This window comes from Amblyomma americanum, chromosome 2, assembly GCF_052857255.1.
Source record: "Amblyomma americanum isolate KBUSLIRL-KWMA chromosome 2, ASM5285725v1, whole genome shotgun sequence".
Classification (NCBI taxonomy): domain Eukaryota; kingdom Metazoa; phylum Arthropoda; class Arachnida; order Ixodida; family Ixodidae; genus Amblyomma; species Amblyomma americanum.
Genome location: NC_135498.1, coordinates 174,132,429 through 174,148,748, shown reverse-complemented (window position 1 = coordinate 174,148,748; position 16,320 = coordinate 174,132,429). Strand labels below are relative to the sequence as shown.

The 16,320-nt window shown below is 50.2% G+C and overlaps 1 protein-coding gene across 1 annotated transcript in view; it reads left to right on the top strand.

The window, feature by feature from the left end:
* The window catches only part of LOC144122007 (lactosylceramide 4-alpha-galactosyltransferase-like), a 96,029-nt gene extending 91,224 nt beyond the window's left edge, over positions 1–4,805 (top strand). The window contains exons 2-3 of the mRNA XM_077655509.1: positions 3,302–3,483; positions 4,539–4,805. Coding sequence (XP_077511635.1) covers positions 3,302–3,483; positions 4,539–4,727 — 371 coding nt within the window. The 3' untranslated portion in view covers positions 4,728–4,805. The remainder of the gene's footprint in view (positions 1–3,301; positions 3,484–4,538) is intronic.
* Positions 4,806–16,320: the final 11,515 nt, after the last annotated feature.

Below are 16,320 nucleotides of genomic sequence, written 5' to 3'. Positions count from 1 at the left end.
CGGGCCGTCATTGGTTGAGATGCGGTGCTGCCGCGTCGCCGCCGCGAAAATTTCCAACTTGCCCGAACCTCGCCGCTCCAGCCGCTGGGGCTTTCTCCGCCGCTTGAGAGAGGGTGTACTCGCCGCCGCGGCGGAGTTCGCGAGCGGTTCGCTTGCATGTGAAACAGGCATTACTCTGTTTACGTATGGGTACTCTGGGACCAAAGCAAAACAAGTCAGAGAGAGCAGCATATGTGCTTCGTTATGCGGAATGAAGTGTTCTTCGACGAACTCGCATCGAAGTGGTTACACCTCTGTTCTTTCAGGGTACGTTTTGGGGACAATAGGCGTTTTTAGACGTTTTTAGCGTACCGGAGACGTACTACCGGAGACGTATACCGGTTTACCAGACCCCACTCGCGCATGCGCAGAGGCATTGTTGGGGTGAGGGGGAGCCGCTGCGCGTGCTCAAGGGGGGTCCGGTAATCCGGTATACGTCTCCGGTAGTACGTCAACGGTACGCTAAAAACATCTTTTAGCCTACCGGAGACGTACTACGGGAGACGTATACCGGTTTACCCAACCCCTCTTCCTCATGCGCAGTGGCTTTGTTGGGGTGAGGGGAGCCACTGCGCGTGCGCAAGAGGGGTCCGGTAAACCGGTATACGTCTCCGGTATGCTAAAAACGTCTAATGTTGCACCTTTGAGAAACGTCAAGCGTGCATTAAACGCTGGAAGTCCTAGCTTAGGTAGTTATAAATCTACGGAACCAGCAAAGCTTACGTGACCATAAACTAAGCACAAGAACAAACTTTCATAGAAAAAACATATTCGCCAGAAAAATAAAATAGAACTTCATATCATTGTACAAGGAAAGAACCGGTACCCAGCTTGAATTAAATGTATTGTCGTTGACAAAAATAAATGACCCCCCTCAAAATTACGAAACCGCACAGCATTGCATGCGGTCACCGCCAGACTGTGCACTCCTGCTGTCGAGACCGGCACATGAATGCTGACACTGTGGAAGCTTGGGCAAGTTGGTGTGACATGGTTTTTCAGCACCGCAGGGGTCAAAGGACGTGACGAGTGCACAGACACGGCGCTGAACTTACAACTGGTTTATTGAGGCGATTTCCACTACTTAAATACAGTGGCAAGCAATCTCAAATGAAAAGACATACACAAAACAGATTGACGAAAATGACAATTCCTGAGCACAGGTCTACAGTGGCACAAGACCAACTGCGCACGTTTTTCTGTTGTCATCAAGGAAACATAGTTCTTTATCAGACAGAGCTGTCAATAGCTCAATAGCTCTGTCTGATAAAGAACTACGTTTCCTTGATAAGAATAGAAAAACGTGCGCTGTATATAATATCCTGTATATAACATCAGTTATATGCAGGATGGCGAAGGCGGCGGTAAAATTGAAAAGGCAGTCATGGGTAGAAAGTAATATAATACTCGGAGAACTTCAGAACAGGTTCAGGAGTGGTAGACGTTTAGATTAAAGCCTTCCCAGCGCATAGAAATAGCTAAGGCGGAAAACAGACCTCTGTATTTAGCCTTCCTGGACATAAGCGATGCATACGACAACGTGAACAGGGAACTCCTGTCGAACATAATAAAAGATGAAGGTATCGGTCATGAGGTAATTGATTTTTACAAGAAATATATCTAAAAATCAAAGTTGAAATAACATGGGAAGGAATTAGGTGTATGACAACTGTCGAGGTACACAAAGGATTAAGGCAATTGAGGTTGTCCTCTATCACCGCTGCTGTTCATGATTTATATCCTGAGTATGGAAAGAAGGCTACAAGAAATCAATCTAGGTTATTATTTGTTGTAAAGATTAGGCGCAAAGGTTGTTGAGCAACGATTACCGAGTTTAATGTATGCGGAAGATATTGTATTGTTAGCCGCAAGCCAGGAAGATTTGCTGTAAGTTCCTGTGGAGATGAAGGAGACAGTCTAGTTTCCAGTTTTAGCGCAGCTAAGTCCGCTGTAATGATTTTCAACGATACATCTGATCAGGAGCTTACAATACAAGGCCATGAAATACCCCGAGTGGCCGAATAAAAAATATATGAGGTATGGGTAAACGAAAGGCAGATGTACACGGAAAAGCTCGAGCAGTCTCACATAGCAAAAGGGCAAAGAAATGCCGCGATAATGAAACTAAGGGCATGGTGGGCGTTCAACAAATATGAAGTATACTGAGAGGTATTCGGAAAGGGATAATGGTGGCGGGGCTTACTTTTGGGAATGCGGTTCCGTGCTTAAGGGCAGAAATTCAGTCGAGATTAGAAGCAAATCAGAGAGCTGTTGGAAGTTTAGCACTAGGTGCTCACGGGAAAAGCACAAAGAAGGCAGTACAGGGGGATATGGGCTGGGCATCTTTCGAAGCACGGGAAGCTCAGAGTAAAATACTATACGAAGAACGCCTGAGGAAATTTGACGATAACAGGTGGGCAGCTAAGGTATTTAGATACCTATTCTGAAAAAGCGTTGACTCATATTGGCGGAAAAGAACTAGGAAGCTGACCACTAAGTATGCCAGACATGAGGCCGGAGAAGGATAGAGCGTTAAACGACAGGTTAAAAACGTGGAAGGTAAAAATTGGATAAATTCAATGAACAAAAGCATAGTATAGAACTATATCGATATTGGAAATAGCTGAACAGGACGGAAGCGTTTTATGATAACTCAAGAGACATTGCCCTATGCTTTGAAGCTAGGTCAGGACCTCTTAGAACGCGCAGCTATAAAAAGAAATTTAACGAAGGAGACGACACATGCGCTGTGTTTGGTAAATCCGACAAAAACAATAGAAGACCTCGTACAAAAATGTGATGGTATCCATCCCGATGTCGATGTAGGCACAGCCACTCTTCCTGAGGCCCTAGGGTTTAGAGATAACAATAGTCAGGTAAACAAGCCTGTGGTGGAAATTAGCAAAAAGCGATTGGAAGATTGCTGGCTCATAAGCAGAGAGGTGACAAAGGTTAAAAGTAAAGGAAGACGTATTTAAAGAAAATAACGATTTTTAATAACGTGCAGCACAGTTAATCAAAAATAAAGGAAAAAAGGCTGAGCATGGTGGAAACCGCCATCGCCCCGTTCAAAGACGACGCTCCTAGCTTCCATCCCATTCTATCATATAGTGCAGCACCGTTGAGAACCTGAAGGGAACATCAGTTACTTTTGCCCCGACAGTACATGCAATGGAGAGGCTACATACTGCGTTCGTGAAACATCTGTGTTTTGTCTGCACAGCGTGTCAGTCTCCCTAAGCTTACTCACCGGTTGTAATAGGTGGCTACGAATCCGCCCCCAAGTCCGCACCTGTGGGGCATGGCCACGCACACGCACAGGATGGTGGCAACCGCGGCGTCGCCTATGGTGCCACCTTTGCCGAACATCTTCCTGCGTGTCCGGATTCAAGCGACCGCATCCGTGACCACATGGATCTTCAACACTGTTTGGATGCACTTCAGGTGAGTGGGAACCGCTCAAAATGTAATGTGCCAAGCGCGATGAAACGCGAGAAAGCTTTAGCAAACGCAGTCTCAATAAACAACGGCATTAACATTCAAGCCAGGCATTTTATAATCAGCTCGACACAAGAAATTATATAAAACGGTAAATGACACCGATATTCTGGGGTGAGATCGTTTTGTTCGGAACCTGTTCCCTACAGGAGCAGCATATCGTTGTTCTCAAGTTTTATTAAAAACATGGTGTTCTAGCCTCTCAATGTGTTTGTTCTGTTCTAGTACCGCGCGCACTTTTTCCCAATGCGTCCCTTGCTGTATGGACTGGTTATGCAAAATGCGAAGCATCCTTCCGCCAATTAATCCTATGATTGTGCAAATTGGGCAATTTGGCCAACATTTCTATGTGGTCACGCTAGAAACATTATGTGGATCTTCTCCACGTCATTTCATGTTGATTTCAATATTTCTCTGTCACTCTCTTAGTTTCGTTGCCTGCAAATTTACTCCAAGAGAGCAGCCAGATTTATTTTTCGTTGCTTCTCGATACTATAAAACTGACAGCATGCACATATCGATTTATAAGGCTTAGAATGCCTACCCAGTACTTCAATCTAAGCACGTCTCACGCAACACTGATAAATAACGTTGCAAACAGCAACCTACCACATACTATAAAAATGCTTGAGCTTAGGCGTATCTGTTAGCTCACGCACTTCACTAATCTACCTATGCAATCCGAACAATGCGATCAGTGCCCAACATCTGCTGCAAATGTAGTATGCCGATGGTAGTCTCGTCATTTGTCCTGTGCTCAAAAGAACCACATGCGCTTTGTGGTCCCAGGCAGCCTGCAGATACGGCGCCCAGGAAAGTTGCCGGAGAAGGGCTGCAAGTATATAGGCCTATTCGCCGCGGCTTGTAGGCACTACAGACACTGTGGCGAATGTGAAACCGTTGCTAAGGATATGTAGTGCATCTACAGTTCGAGCACCAATGCCTCCCCTCCCGCGACAAACGGAAGGCCGTTGTGCGCCCACCTGGTGACGTTGTTGCAGTGGCGGGCGCCGGAGATGGCGATCCAGCCGTGGAAGACGCCCATCCTGGTGGGCGAGACGAAGCGCGGCTGGCGGCTGGGCGCTCCCGGCTTCCGACTGAGCAGCAGAGCCAGCACCACGGTGGCCATGATGAGCAGAGTCATGAAGACCAGGAAGAACACGAGCACCGCTGCGGAGGCCTTATTGTGACTGCGCTGAGTCTCCTCCGAGCGCAACGAGAACCGGTAGCTGTGGTAGCTGCACATTGCCAGGCTCCGTTGAAGCAGGTCCGGAAGCCACGATGGGGGAAAAGATTCTTCCACTAACCGCATTTCTTCGTATGATGAGCTTGGCTTGTCCTGATTGGCTGTATGATGGGCTGGCTTTGGAGATAGCCTCAGATATCACCCGCGTAAAGTGTCTTGTAACGAGACTTCTCATAGAGGACTAGCGCGTGCTTTGCAATGTGACAAATAGAGAATGTGAAGTCGACTGCCCCCCTTCATATCGGACGCCATTTAAATATCTCGATTCCGTATCCCGCCGTGGTGTACTTGACGAGAGCTGCATGAGCTGGATCAGCGACAGCGACAACGAGTATAAGCAATCTCTGTCTTCATTGATCGGATCAGAACAAGAGGTCGGCGAACGGGCGCGGGCACATGTGTAGAACACACTTTTTCCCTTTTTACCTTTTTATACCTGCGCCGGTGCTTTTTTATTTGGCATTCTCTTTCACACTGTAATATAAGCGTTATATCAACTGTCCACTCATCGTGCCGTAACTTCCATCATGACAAAAGCAACAGAATAAACTAAAGTCATAGACACGCTTAGTCTGATCGCAACGCCGCCCGCTAGCTACCCTACCGCATGCATTTCAGATCGGTCACACGGATAATATTCACTGTGTACGAGTATGTTGTGGTCAAGAACACAAGTGCGGGAAGGTCCATGATGTTGCTATTCAAAGGCAGCTGGTCATGAGGGGAATAGTAATGATATATTGTATTTTATAGCAGATGAAAATACATATCATCTTCATAATCCTCATCAGCCGGACTGTGCTCACTGTCGGGCAAAAGCCTCCCCTATGTCTTTCGAATTTACCACGCGGCCACCGTATCCCCGCTGACTTCTTAATCTCATCCGCACTCCTAACTTTCTGTCGCCTGATATTACCCCTGCCTCCTCTTGGAATCCACTCCGTTACCATAAAGGTCCTGCAGTTATCTTGCCTACGCATAACATACCCCACCCAAGCCTCTTGCGTAGGGTATGCAACGCCCCTCTTGATTTCGACTATGACGTCATTACTCAGTGTTTGTTGCCTCACTTACTGTGCCCGTTTCCGGTGCCTGCCAGATATATGGGCCTGCCGATATATACAATGCGCACCTGTACAAGCCGCTGTGGTGGCCAGCACTGTGCGACGGCCGGCGCCATGTTGGGGACTGGGATGTCACCGCTCTGGAGGCGGACGTGGGGCCCGAGTGCTCGACCGGTGAGAAAATTCCCCGCACGGCGCTGCCGGGCCCTGAGTGCGGCGCTGTCGGTGCGGGGTGTGGCCGGCGATCAGGTGAAACCAGCGGGGTGTTACGTTTCGCCTACAACGCGCGGTATAGCCGGCGCGGATGCAACGGACGCCGGGGCTTCGTTCAAAGCGGCGGTCATTTGGACCCGTTCAGCGCTGCCGCAACGCCTCCCGCCAAGCGCGTCCAGGCAGGTTTCAGTGCCACGTGTCGTCGTGCGTGCGTGTGTGTGTGTGTGCATGTTGGTGCCCACGCTTGTCAAAGCGCGGCAGCCGGGGAGAGGAGCTCCCCAACTGGGAGGCGAGGAGGTCTGACCGGCGCCGGCCTGGCGGACGCGCCCGTCACGTCTGGACATGTTGAAGCGTCGCCGTATCGGGCGCCTCTTCCCAAGCCGTTCCCTCTTGCCCTCGACTCCGAGGGTATAAAAAACGCCGCTGCCCCGGACGCCGAGGGAGAGACTTCGATTTCTTCCTTCGAGTAACGTGGTCGCCCTGACCGGCTGCTCTTTTGCGATGCCAGAATAAACAAGTTGTTCTGTTGCCAGTCGACTCATCCTTTGCCGGGACCTTCGGATGTTTCCAGCTTTGCCCCAGGCCGCCAGGCCAACGCTACCCTTGGGGCTTGCAACCCAAATGCAACAACTGGTGGCAGCGGTGGGATCCCGACAACGGAGGCCAGCAGCGAAGATATGCGGTCAACTGTATGCTGAGCAGCACAACGACCATCCGGGAGCAGTGCAACGAGCCCTGTGTGATGACTGGTTGCCTGCAGCGGAACGACTGCGCTGAATTCTTGGCTGCGAGGTTTGGTGAGTGCGGGACTTTCTTCTTCTGAGTTTTGCCAGGCTTTTGTTAGTGTCAGAAACAGAGCTGGTAATTGTGGTTGTCGTTGCTGCCGGGTTAGTTTGCGGCAAGACAATAGTAGGCAGTAGAGAAAGCAGCATTCGGAGCAGCCATGGATTTGAAGTCGTTGCGCAAACCGAAATTGCTGGAGCTTGCAAGAGAGTTGGGTCTTGATGTCTCAGACAAACTCAGAAAACCAGAACTGCTAAGGGCGATTCTTGAGTTGGAGGCTGAGGATGACGAGCTGTCGGAATGCCTTGAGACCATTGAGGAGAGGGAGCAAAAAGAGAAAGACGAGCGCGAACGTAAAGAGCAAAAAGAGAAAGACGAGCGCGAACGTAAAGAGCAAAAAGAGAAAGAAGAGCGCGCTTTGGAAATGAAGCGTCTCGAGGTAGAGATGGAACGCGCTCGTAATGGAAGTCAGGCACACGGTGCAGGAGAACGAGTATCGTTCAAAATGACTGACCTGATGCGGCCGTTTAAGCTTGGAGAGGACATTGGTTTGTTCCTGGTTAACTTTGAGCGAACGTGCGAGAAGCAGGGGTTCTCTCGGGAAACGTGGCCACAGCGCTTGCTCACTTTGTTACCCGGCGAGGCGGCTGACGTAGTCGCTCGCTTGAAGAGAGAGGAGGCAGAGGATTTCGACCAAGTGAAATCGAGTCTGCTAAAAAAGTACAGGCTGTCAGCGGAGGCGTTCCGTCGGAAGTTTCGGGAAAATGAAAAAGGCAGAAATGAGTCATATACAGAGTTTGCCTACAGGCTTATGTCAAACATGCAGGAGTGGCTCAAAGAAGAGAAAGCGTTTGGTGACCACGAGAAAATTCTGCAGTGTTTCGGGCTGGAACAGTTTTATAGTCGGTTACCTGAGAACGTGCGGTACAGGGTCTTGGATAGGCCAGACGTTAGTACAGTGGCTAAAGCCGCCGAGCTAGCCGAGGAGTTTGTGACGCGTCGGGCTCGCGGAGCTAAGGACGGTCAAAAGGGTGAATTTGGCTCCAAGTCTGAGAGGCCGAAGTTCACACCCATGAGAGCAAGGGGGGACACGCGTAGTGCGGATGCGAGTGAAAGCAGTCCGACCGAACGTAAGGAGACGGCGGCAGCCGAAGCCGAACGCAGAAAGCGGTTCGAGAGGAGGCAAGCGCGCGTGTGTTATACGTGCCAGAAGCCGGGTCACTTTTCAGCGCAGTGTCCAGAAACAAAAAGAGAAGTCGTGTGTTTGTCATTATGTAGCACTGACGAGAACATGAAGCTTCTCGAGCCTTACATGCGAGACTTCCTCGTGAACGGGAAAGAGTGCCGAGTGCTTCGTGATTCCGCAGCTACAATGGATGTAGTTCACACCTCTTACGTAGAACCCGATATGTTCACGGGCGAGTGCGCATGGATCAAGCAAGCAGTGGAAGCTCACAGCGTGTGTCTGCCCGTAGCAAAAGTGGTTATTGAAGGACCTTTCGGAGCAATTGAGACGGAGGCCGTAGTGTCATCTAGGCTGCCCCCCCCCCCCCAGTACCCGTACCTATTTTCGAACAGGTCCGATCACCTCCTGCGCGAGAAGGGGCTTTTGTTTGGTGAGGCTAGCGTTCAGGCCTTAACCAGATCGAGAGTTCGGGAGCTCGCTGCAAAGGCGGTAGTTGCGGGGCCGACGTTGTCGAACAATGAAAAAGGGTCGGAGGCGCAGCAAGCTGATATTCCGAGCACGTCAGAACTGGATCAAATTGAGCCTGTAGCGTTGAAGGCACCAGGTACTGGAGAGGAAATGCCCGACACGGGAAAGTTAGAAGAGCTTCCGGTCGAGCTTCCGGGACTAAGCTCAGTGACGAACAGGGAAGACACTGATCAGGTCATTAGTGACAATCATTAAAGCACCGCTGTCGCCTGAGCAGAAAACCGAACTACACCAACTCTTACAAGAGTTTCAAGGTCAGTTCTCTGAGAGGCCTGGTAGGACTTCTGTCCTTACTCATGATATAGAACTTACCTCCCCGGAGCCAGTACGATCCAAGGCGTACCGGGTGTCACCCCGCCAGCGCGATATTATGGAGGCGAAGGTAAAGAAAATGCTACAGCTCGGTGTTATTGAGGCGGGTGAGAGTGATTATACCTCCCCTTTGATTTTAGTTGAGGTACCGGGCAAGGAACCTCGTCCTTGCGTCGACTACCGCAGGCTTAATTCCATTACCAAGGATCAAATTTATCCGATCCCTAACATCGAGGAGCGCCTTGAGAAAGTTAGTAGCGCTCAGTTTATTTCCACCCTAGACCTCTTCTGGGGTTATTGGCAGGTTCCACTTACAGAAGAGGCTAGTAGGTATGCGGCGTTCATTTCACCAATGGGGACATTCCGTCCTAAAGTTTTGAGTTTTGGTTTGAAGAACGCGCCATACTGCTTTTCAAGCCTCATGGACAAAGTGTTGCGGGGACAGGAAGAATTCGCTTTACCGTATTTAGACGACGTAGCGATATTCTCCGCATCCTGGTCTGAGCATATGGCACACTTGCGGGCAGTGCTAACCCGCCTGCGCGAAGCGGGCTTGACAGTCAAGGCTCCCAAGTGCCAATTAGCACAGGCCGAGGTTGTCTACCTCGGTCACGTGATTGGACAGGGTCGTCGCCGCCCCTCTGAAATAAAGGTGGCCGCTGTGCGAGACTTCCCGCAACCGCGCACGAAGACCGATATTCGGTCGTTCTTAGGTGTCGCCGGCTACTATCAAGAGGTACATCCCCAGGTACTCCGATATCGCGGCTCCCCTGACGGATGCTCTAAGAAAAACAGAGCCCCAAACAGTCGTCTGGGGCGAGACAAAGGAAAGAGCTTTTAGCGCCCTAAAGAGCGCCCTAACAAGCCAGCCTGTGCTACGATCGCCAGACTACACAAAAGGGTTCGTTGTTCAGTGCGATGCTAGTGAGCGAGGCATGGGCGTTGTACTGTGCCAAAGGGACAATGGAGAAGTGGAACACCCCGTCCTGTATGCTAGTCGTAAGCTGACCTGTCGTGAGCAAGCGTACAGCGCCACCGAGAAAGAGTGTGCGTGTCTCGTGTGGGCCGTTCAGAAATTGTCATGCTACCTAGCCGGCTCGAGGTTTATCATTGAGACGGATCACTGCCCTCTCCAATGGCTGCAGACCATCTCTCCCAAAAATGGCCGCCTCCTGCGCTGGAGCCTCGCTTTGCAACAATATTCCTTTGAGGTGCGTTACAAAAAGGGGAGTCTCAACGGTAACGCCGATGGCTTAAGTCGAAGCCCCTAACGTAGGAATCCGCCTCAAAGTTGTTCGTTACTGATGTTTTCTTCCTGAGGCAGGATTTTTAACATATTGCTTTTGTTTAGTATTTCAAAGTGATTATGTGCTTTCTAGTGCAATTTTCCAATTAGTGGACGCGTTCTGAGTGCTGCTTGACTACTGTAAGGAACTAGGCAGTAGTATAAAAGGGGAAAGAGCCTGGCAGAGCTTAGTAAGGGTTGTCTCGTGCTTGCTGACTGAGCGGTTGCGTTTCAGTGTAGTTCTAACGCTTGCTGGGAACGAGCACAAAAATGGCAACTCTCCCGAAGTCACTTTGCAGTGCCCTGTGTGAACCTGAACCTGAGAACGAGGCCTTCTCTGTGCGCTGCGCTCAAGCAACGTCGAGGGACGACCGGTTTCGATTATGAGCATCATCGAGCGACATCCCTCTGGACAGCGGATGCAGTCCCCTGACCATCGGGATCTCCTTCTCCCGGCGGGGCGGTCTGTTACGTTTCGCCTACAACGCGCGGTATAGCCGGCGCGCATGCAACGGACGCCGGGGCTTCGTTCAAAGCGGCGGTCATTTGGACCCGTTCAGCGCTGCCGCAACGCCTCCCGCCAAGCGCGTCCAGGCAGGTTTCAGTGCCACGTGTCGTCGTGCGTGCGTGTGTGTGTGTGTGTGCATGTTGGTGCCCACGCTTGTCAAAGCGCGGCAGCCGGGGAGAGGAGCTCCCCAACTGGGAGGCGAGGAGGTCTGACCGGCGCCGGCCTGGCGGACGCGCCCGTCACGTCTGGACATGTTGAAGCGTCGCCGTATCGGGCGCCTCTTCCCAAGCCGTTCCCTCTTGCCCTCGACTCCGAGGGTATAAAAAACGCCGCTGCCCCGGACGCCGAGGGAGAGACTTCGATTTCTTCCTTCGAGTAACGTGGTCGCCCTGACCGGCTGCTCTTTTGCGATGCCAGAATAAACAAGTTGTTCTGTTGCCAGTCGACTCATCCTTTGCCGGGACCTTCGGATGTTTCCAGCTTTGCCCCAGGCCGCCAGGCCAACGCTACCCTTGGGGCTTGCAACCCAAATGCAACAGGGGCCAACCCGCTGTGCGAATGCTGCTGCTTGGTTGATGGCCGCCCGCCTCTCTTCTGTTTCCCCATCGCTGAGAGCCTTTCCCGTCCGTTGCGAGTGCTATTTCCAGCAGTTTCGACGACGCCCGTAGAAGCTGGAATGATCGCGCTCTCTTCTTCTTCTTCTTCTTCTTCTCCTCAAGTAATATGGCACATACCCACGTGGGGGGGATTGGCCAAGGTATAGGGTAGAATGCCAATGAAGCATTTGCGCGGGGAAGGAAACGTTTCTCAGTTTCTTCTTCGTCTTCTCAGCGCGCGATCAAGCACGTCTGATCATTGTGAGCTATATGAATACATGTAGTCGCTCACATCTATTTTGCAAGACATGCGTTCAATTATAACGCAGAAAGTAATTTCCAACAAAGGGGGAACGTTCATAAAGTCGAAAACTGTCATTATATTAAACCATCTGTTCGATCGCTGGACCTGTGTCCCAGGTTTCTGAGGCTTAAGATCAGTACTGCAGTGGCCGCGGCTGCCACAGGACAGAGTTAATTGGAAAAGAATAGGAGAGGACATTTATCCTGCAAGCTGATGATGGTGATGAGGATGAAGATTAAGACTAACATTAATCGCATACAGCAGTACCCGTGAATGAGCAGTCTTTGGTCTATCTCTGCACGCTTTTTTTTCCGCCATGTAGTCCATATCGAATCGCTGCTCGAGTTTATGTGGCAACATACATCGGTCAGATGTCAAGGTGTTTCTACATTTAAAACTCAGGCTTCACGAGGCAGGTCTGACGAGCGTCATAAATTCTACAGTCAAACCGGGTCAGACATTCCACACATTTGTATTTAATAAAAGAACGCAGAATACTGTTCAAAAAGAGCACTGATGTCTAAGCACAGCTGCTAACGAAGTGACATTCCAACTGTAGAGCAATTGTTTTGTTCAAAGTTTTCATTTTCTGTGTATCCACACAGAAAAAAAAATTTCGCGGCAAAAACAAACGAACCTTACACCTGTTTAGGGAGAATTTTACCCGAAAAACGTGGTGGCCTCTGCAGTTCAACTTTTTGCCCTCTGGTGAGCGCAGATGTAGCGCTCTAGGGAAGGGTGTCGCAGATTGTACAATCGGGGACAAGTTTCCGGGACACGGGAACGTTGATTTCGAGACTGAAGAACCATTTCTATCAGTGATCGCCTGGTTTCGACACCACCTTTGAGACGACGTTAGCCTGCCTCCTACGTCAGCAACTGTGGTCTTGAACTGCCGGCTGACAGCATATATATGCACTTAGCTCGCGTTTCGTGGAGGCTTTTAGGCAAAGAGTACATTCCGATTTCATGCAGCAGCCAGCACAAGCAGCCTGCATGATTGATAACTTGAGAACAATGGCATATGGACAGCATTAACAGTGGCTGCCATAAAGAAATATAACAGTAAGGCACAATATAATATCGGGAGCTTAAGAAAATTTATATCTAATAGCACCGTGTGTTAGTGAATGGCGTAAAGCGACTAACAAAGTATTGCGTGTTGTGGAATAATGAGTTGATTGCAGCCTTTGCAAGCACATCTATAGCAGCGAATTTATCTGCTCATGTCCTGGCTTCGACTAATATCTATGCCGCCCGCTATTTCACTTTAGAAATTCTAAAACAGGATTTTTCTGCAGTCTAATCAAGGCATATTCTGCACCTCAAAGTTTTTATTCGAATTTGTAGTGCTCAAGTACATCGCGTTTGCTTTTACAGCTGGAAATATACACGTTCCAAGTTACCCTTTGGCCTCAAAAAGATTGCTGAGAAAATTGGTATTAAAACTTGCATGTCAGCCCCAGAAAAGTTATCCCGCATGTGTAAGAACACATGTCCAGACAAGCAGGATAGGAATACCTGCTCTGTATGTCATCAGAACCCCTTTGTAACTTGCACCTATAACGTTATATACAGGTTGCCGCTTTCATGTGGCAAGTTGTATATAGGGCAGACAGGCCGGTGCCTGAATAACCGACTCAGTGAGCAACACAGAAATGTTAGAGATCAGGGGCCAAGTAATTTGGCTCGTGACTGCCGTAGTCACAAGTGCACGACTAACTTCTAGGAGTGTTCAGTATTAGGAAAAAATAGCGATCAGAAAACAAGGGAAATAATTGAAGCTGTAGCAATGGAAAAAGAGGGATTGAAAAATTGTATCAGTGATACTTCGGCTTATTATCAAGGAAAGACATAGCTTTCTTAGATTCAAGGAGTGGGCGATAGTGTGAAACTTGCTCACTGATTGGTGGTTTTTATTGTTCTTTTTTATCTCTTTCCTTGACACATGATGACTTTGACAAGATAATCATTGTTAGTAGGCTATATCTGTACCTTACGTGATCATTAGAAGGCTGTCAGGGCCAAATAAAGTTCATTCAGTGGAAGTTTAGCGCTCGTGTTGTGTCCCCTCATTGTGTGCGCTATGGATCCTCAGGAAGCATGGCGTATAGCATGGTCGTGGCCACTCTGCCATGGACGAGCCTAAAAGGCGTCATCTGGGTGGTCACCTACACTGCGGTGTTCTAGGTGAAGACGACGTAAGGCAGAATGACGACCCAGGTCTTGTGTTCGGCACCAACATACATGGCGAGCATAACGGCGATGGTTTTGTTCAGGCGCTCGGTCGGTTCGTTGGTCTGCGGATGGTATGCACTTGTCCTCCGGTGCCTGGGTTGGCTGTAACGCTGGATGGCTTGCGTTAGTTCGGCCGTGAATGCTGTTCCTCTGTCTGTGATGACCAGATCGGGGACGCCATATCGCAGAAGAATGCACTCCACGAAAAATTTAGCGACTTCCGCTGCTCTTTCGTTCGGTACGGCTTTTGCCTCGGCGTAGCGGGTCAGGTAGACGGACTCTACGATGATCCACTTAATTTCAGACGTTGACTTTGAGAAAGGGCAAAGCAGGTCCATGCCGATCTGCTGAAAGGGCCTTGAGGAGGGTTCAATGGGGTTCAGAAATCCTACTGGTCGTGTGGGAGGGGTCTTTCGTCACTGCCAATCTCGGCAGGTTTTCACATAATGTGCGACGTCTGTCGACAGTCGGGGCCAGTAATACTTGTCTTGAATGCGGCGGAGGTTGGGAGAAAATCCGAGATGTCCCGCTGTCTGCTTGTCCTGTAAAGCCCCTAGAACTTCTTCGCGGAGACAAGCAGGTACAACAAGGAGGAAGGGTGTTTCGTTCGCTGCGAAGTACTTATTCACGAGGACATCGTTCTGTACACAGAAGGAACACACTCCTCACTTGAAGGAGGCCTGGGGTTGAGAAGCCTTGCCTTCCAAGTGCTCGATGAGGCGTTTTAGGTCGGGGTCTGAGCGTTGCTGCTGTGCAAAAGAGCTGGGACTGATGGGCCCCAGGAAAGAGTCCTCATCGTCGTCCGGCGGCGGTGCATCTACAGAGCCTCATGAAAGGCAATCGGAGTCAGAGTGCTTGCGTCCGGACTTCTAAACAACGGTGACGTCTAACTCGTGGAGGCCCAGGACCATCGAGCGAGGTGGTCAGAGGGGTCCTTCAAATTGGCAAGCCAGCACAGCGCGTGGTGATCGCTGACCACCTTGAACGGTCGTCCGTACCGGTTGGGGCGGAATTTCGACGTAGCCCAGATGTTGGCAAAGCACTCCTTCTCAGTGGTCGAATAGTTAGCATCGGCCTTGGCAAGGGAACGGCTAGCGTAAGCGATTACTTTCTCCAGTCCGTCGTTTTTTTAATGAGGACAGCGCCTAGGCTAACGCTGCTTGCGTCGATATGAACTTCAGTATCGGCGTTTTCGGCAAAATGCGCAAGGATTGATGGGGACTGTAAACGACACTGAAGTTCTTTGAAGGCTTCTGTTTGCGGTACTTCCCATTAAAATGGCTCGTCTGCCTCCGTCAGTTGGGTAAGGGGCACGGCGAAGTGCGAAAAGTTTTTCACAAACCGTCGGTAATATGCCCGCAGTCCGAGGAATCTGCGCGCTGCTTTCTTATCCGCCGGCGGTGGAAAGTGTTCAGTAGCAGCTGTTTTCTGCCGGTCTGGGCCTACTCCCTCCTTGCTAACGATGTCGCATAGAAACAGCCGCTCTTCATAGGCAAAGTGGCACTTCTCTACTTTCAAGGTTAGGCCAGGTGGCAACTAGTAATGTTCAAAGTCCTTTGAAGGGCTCTTCAAAGTTCGAGGCGAATACAGCGACGTCATTAAAATATACCAGACAAATCTGCCACTTCAGGACTGCCAGCACTGTATCCATTATCGCTTAAACGTCGCTGGTGCTGAACAGAGACCAAATGGCATCACCCTGAACTCGAAGCGGCCATCCGGAGCCATGAATGCGGTCTTCTCGCGATCTCTTTCATCGACCTCAATTTGCCAGCAGCCGCTCTTGAGGTCCATTGAGGAGAAATACCTGGCGTTGCAGAGCTGGTCCAGTGTGTCATTGACGCGGGGGAGGGGGTAGACGTCCTTCTTTGTTATGTTGTTCAAGCGGCGGTAACCAAGGCAAAATCGAAGTGCGCGGTCTTTCTCACTAGAACAACCGGTGCCGCCCAAGGGCTGTTTGAAGGCTGGATGGCGTCTTCGCGAAGCATTTCTTCCATTGGTACCTGATGGCTTTTCGTTCTCGCGACGACACACGGTAGGGGCTTTGACGGAGAGGTCGGGCGTGCTGGTCGGTAATAATGCGATGCTTGTCAATTGTCATTTGTCGGACCTTCGGCGATGACGCAAAACACTCGCTGTAGCTTCGAAGCAGTCTGCGGATCTGGTCTTGTCTGTTCCGGGGCAGGGCTGGGTTGATGTCGGAAGTGCGCGAGTTCTCTTGGTCAGGCGAAGCTTCTGAGGATGGGTCGGAGAGGGCGAAGGAGTCTCGTACGTCGAATATTTCGTCGAAGAAAGCAATTGTCGTTCCTCGGTTAATGTGCCAGTGTTCTTTGTTGAATATAGTCAGCTGTACTTCGGCCTGGCCATTGTGGAAATATGCGATGCCTCTTCCGACGCCGATTCCTCGATCTAGAAGCAACTGCATGTTCATCTTTATGATGGCTTCAGCGTTGAAGGCTTTCGTGGCGCCTACGTTCACGATCATCCTTGAACGGGAAGGGACGCTCACTTCTTCCTCCG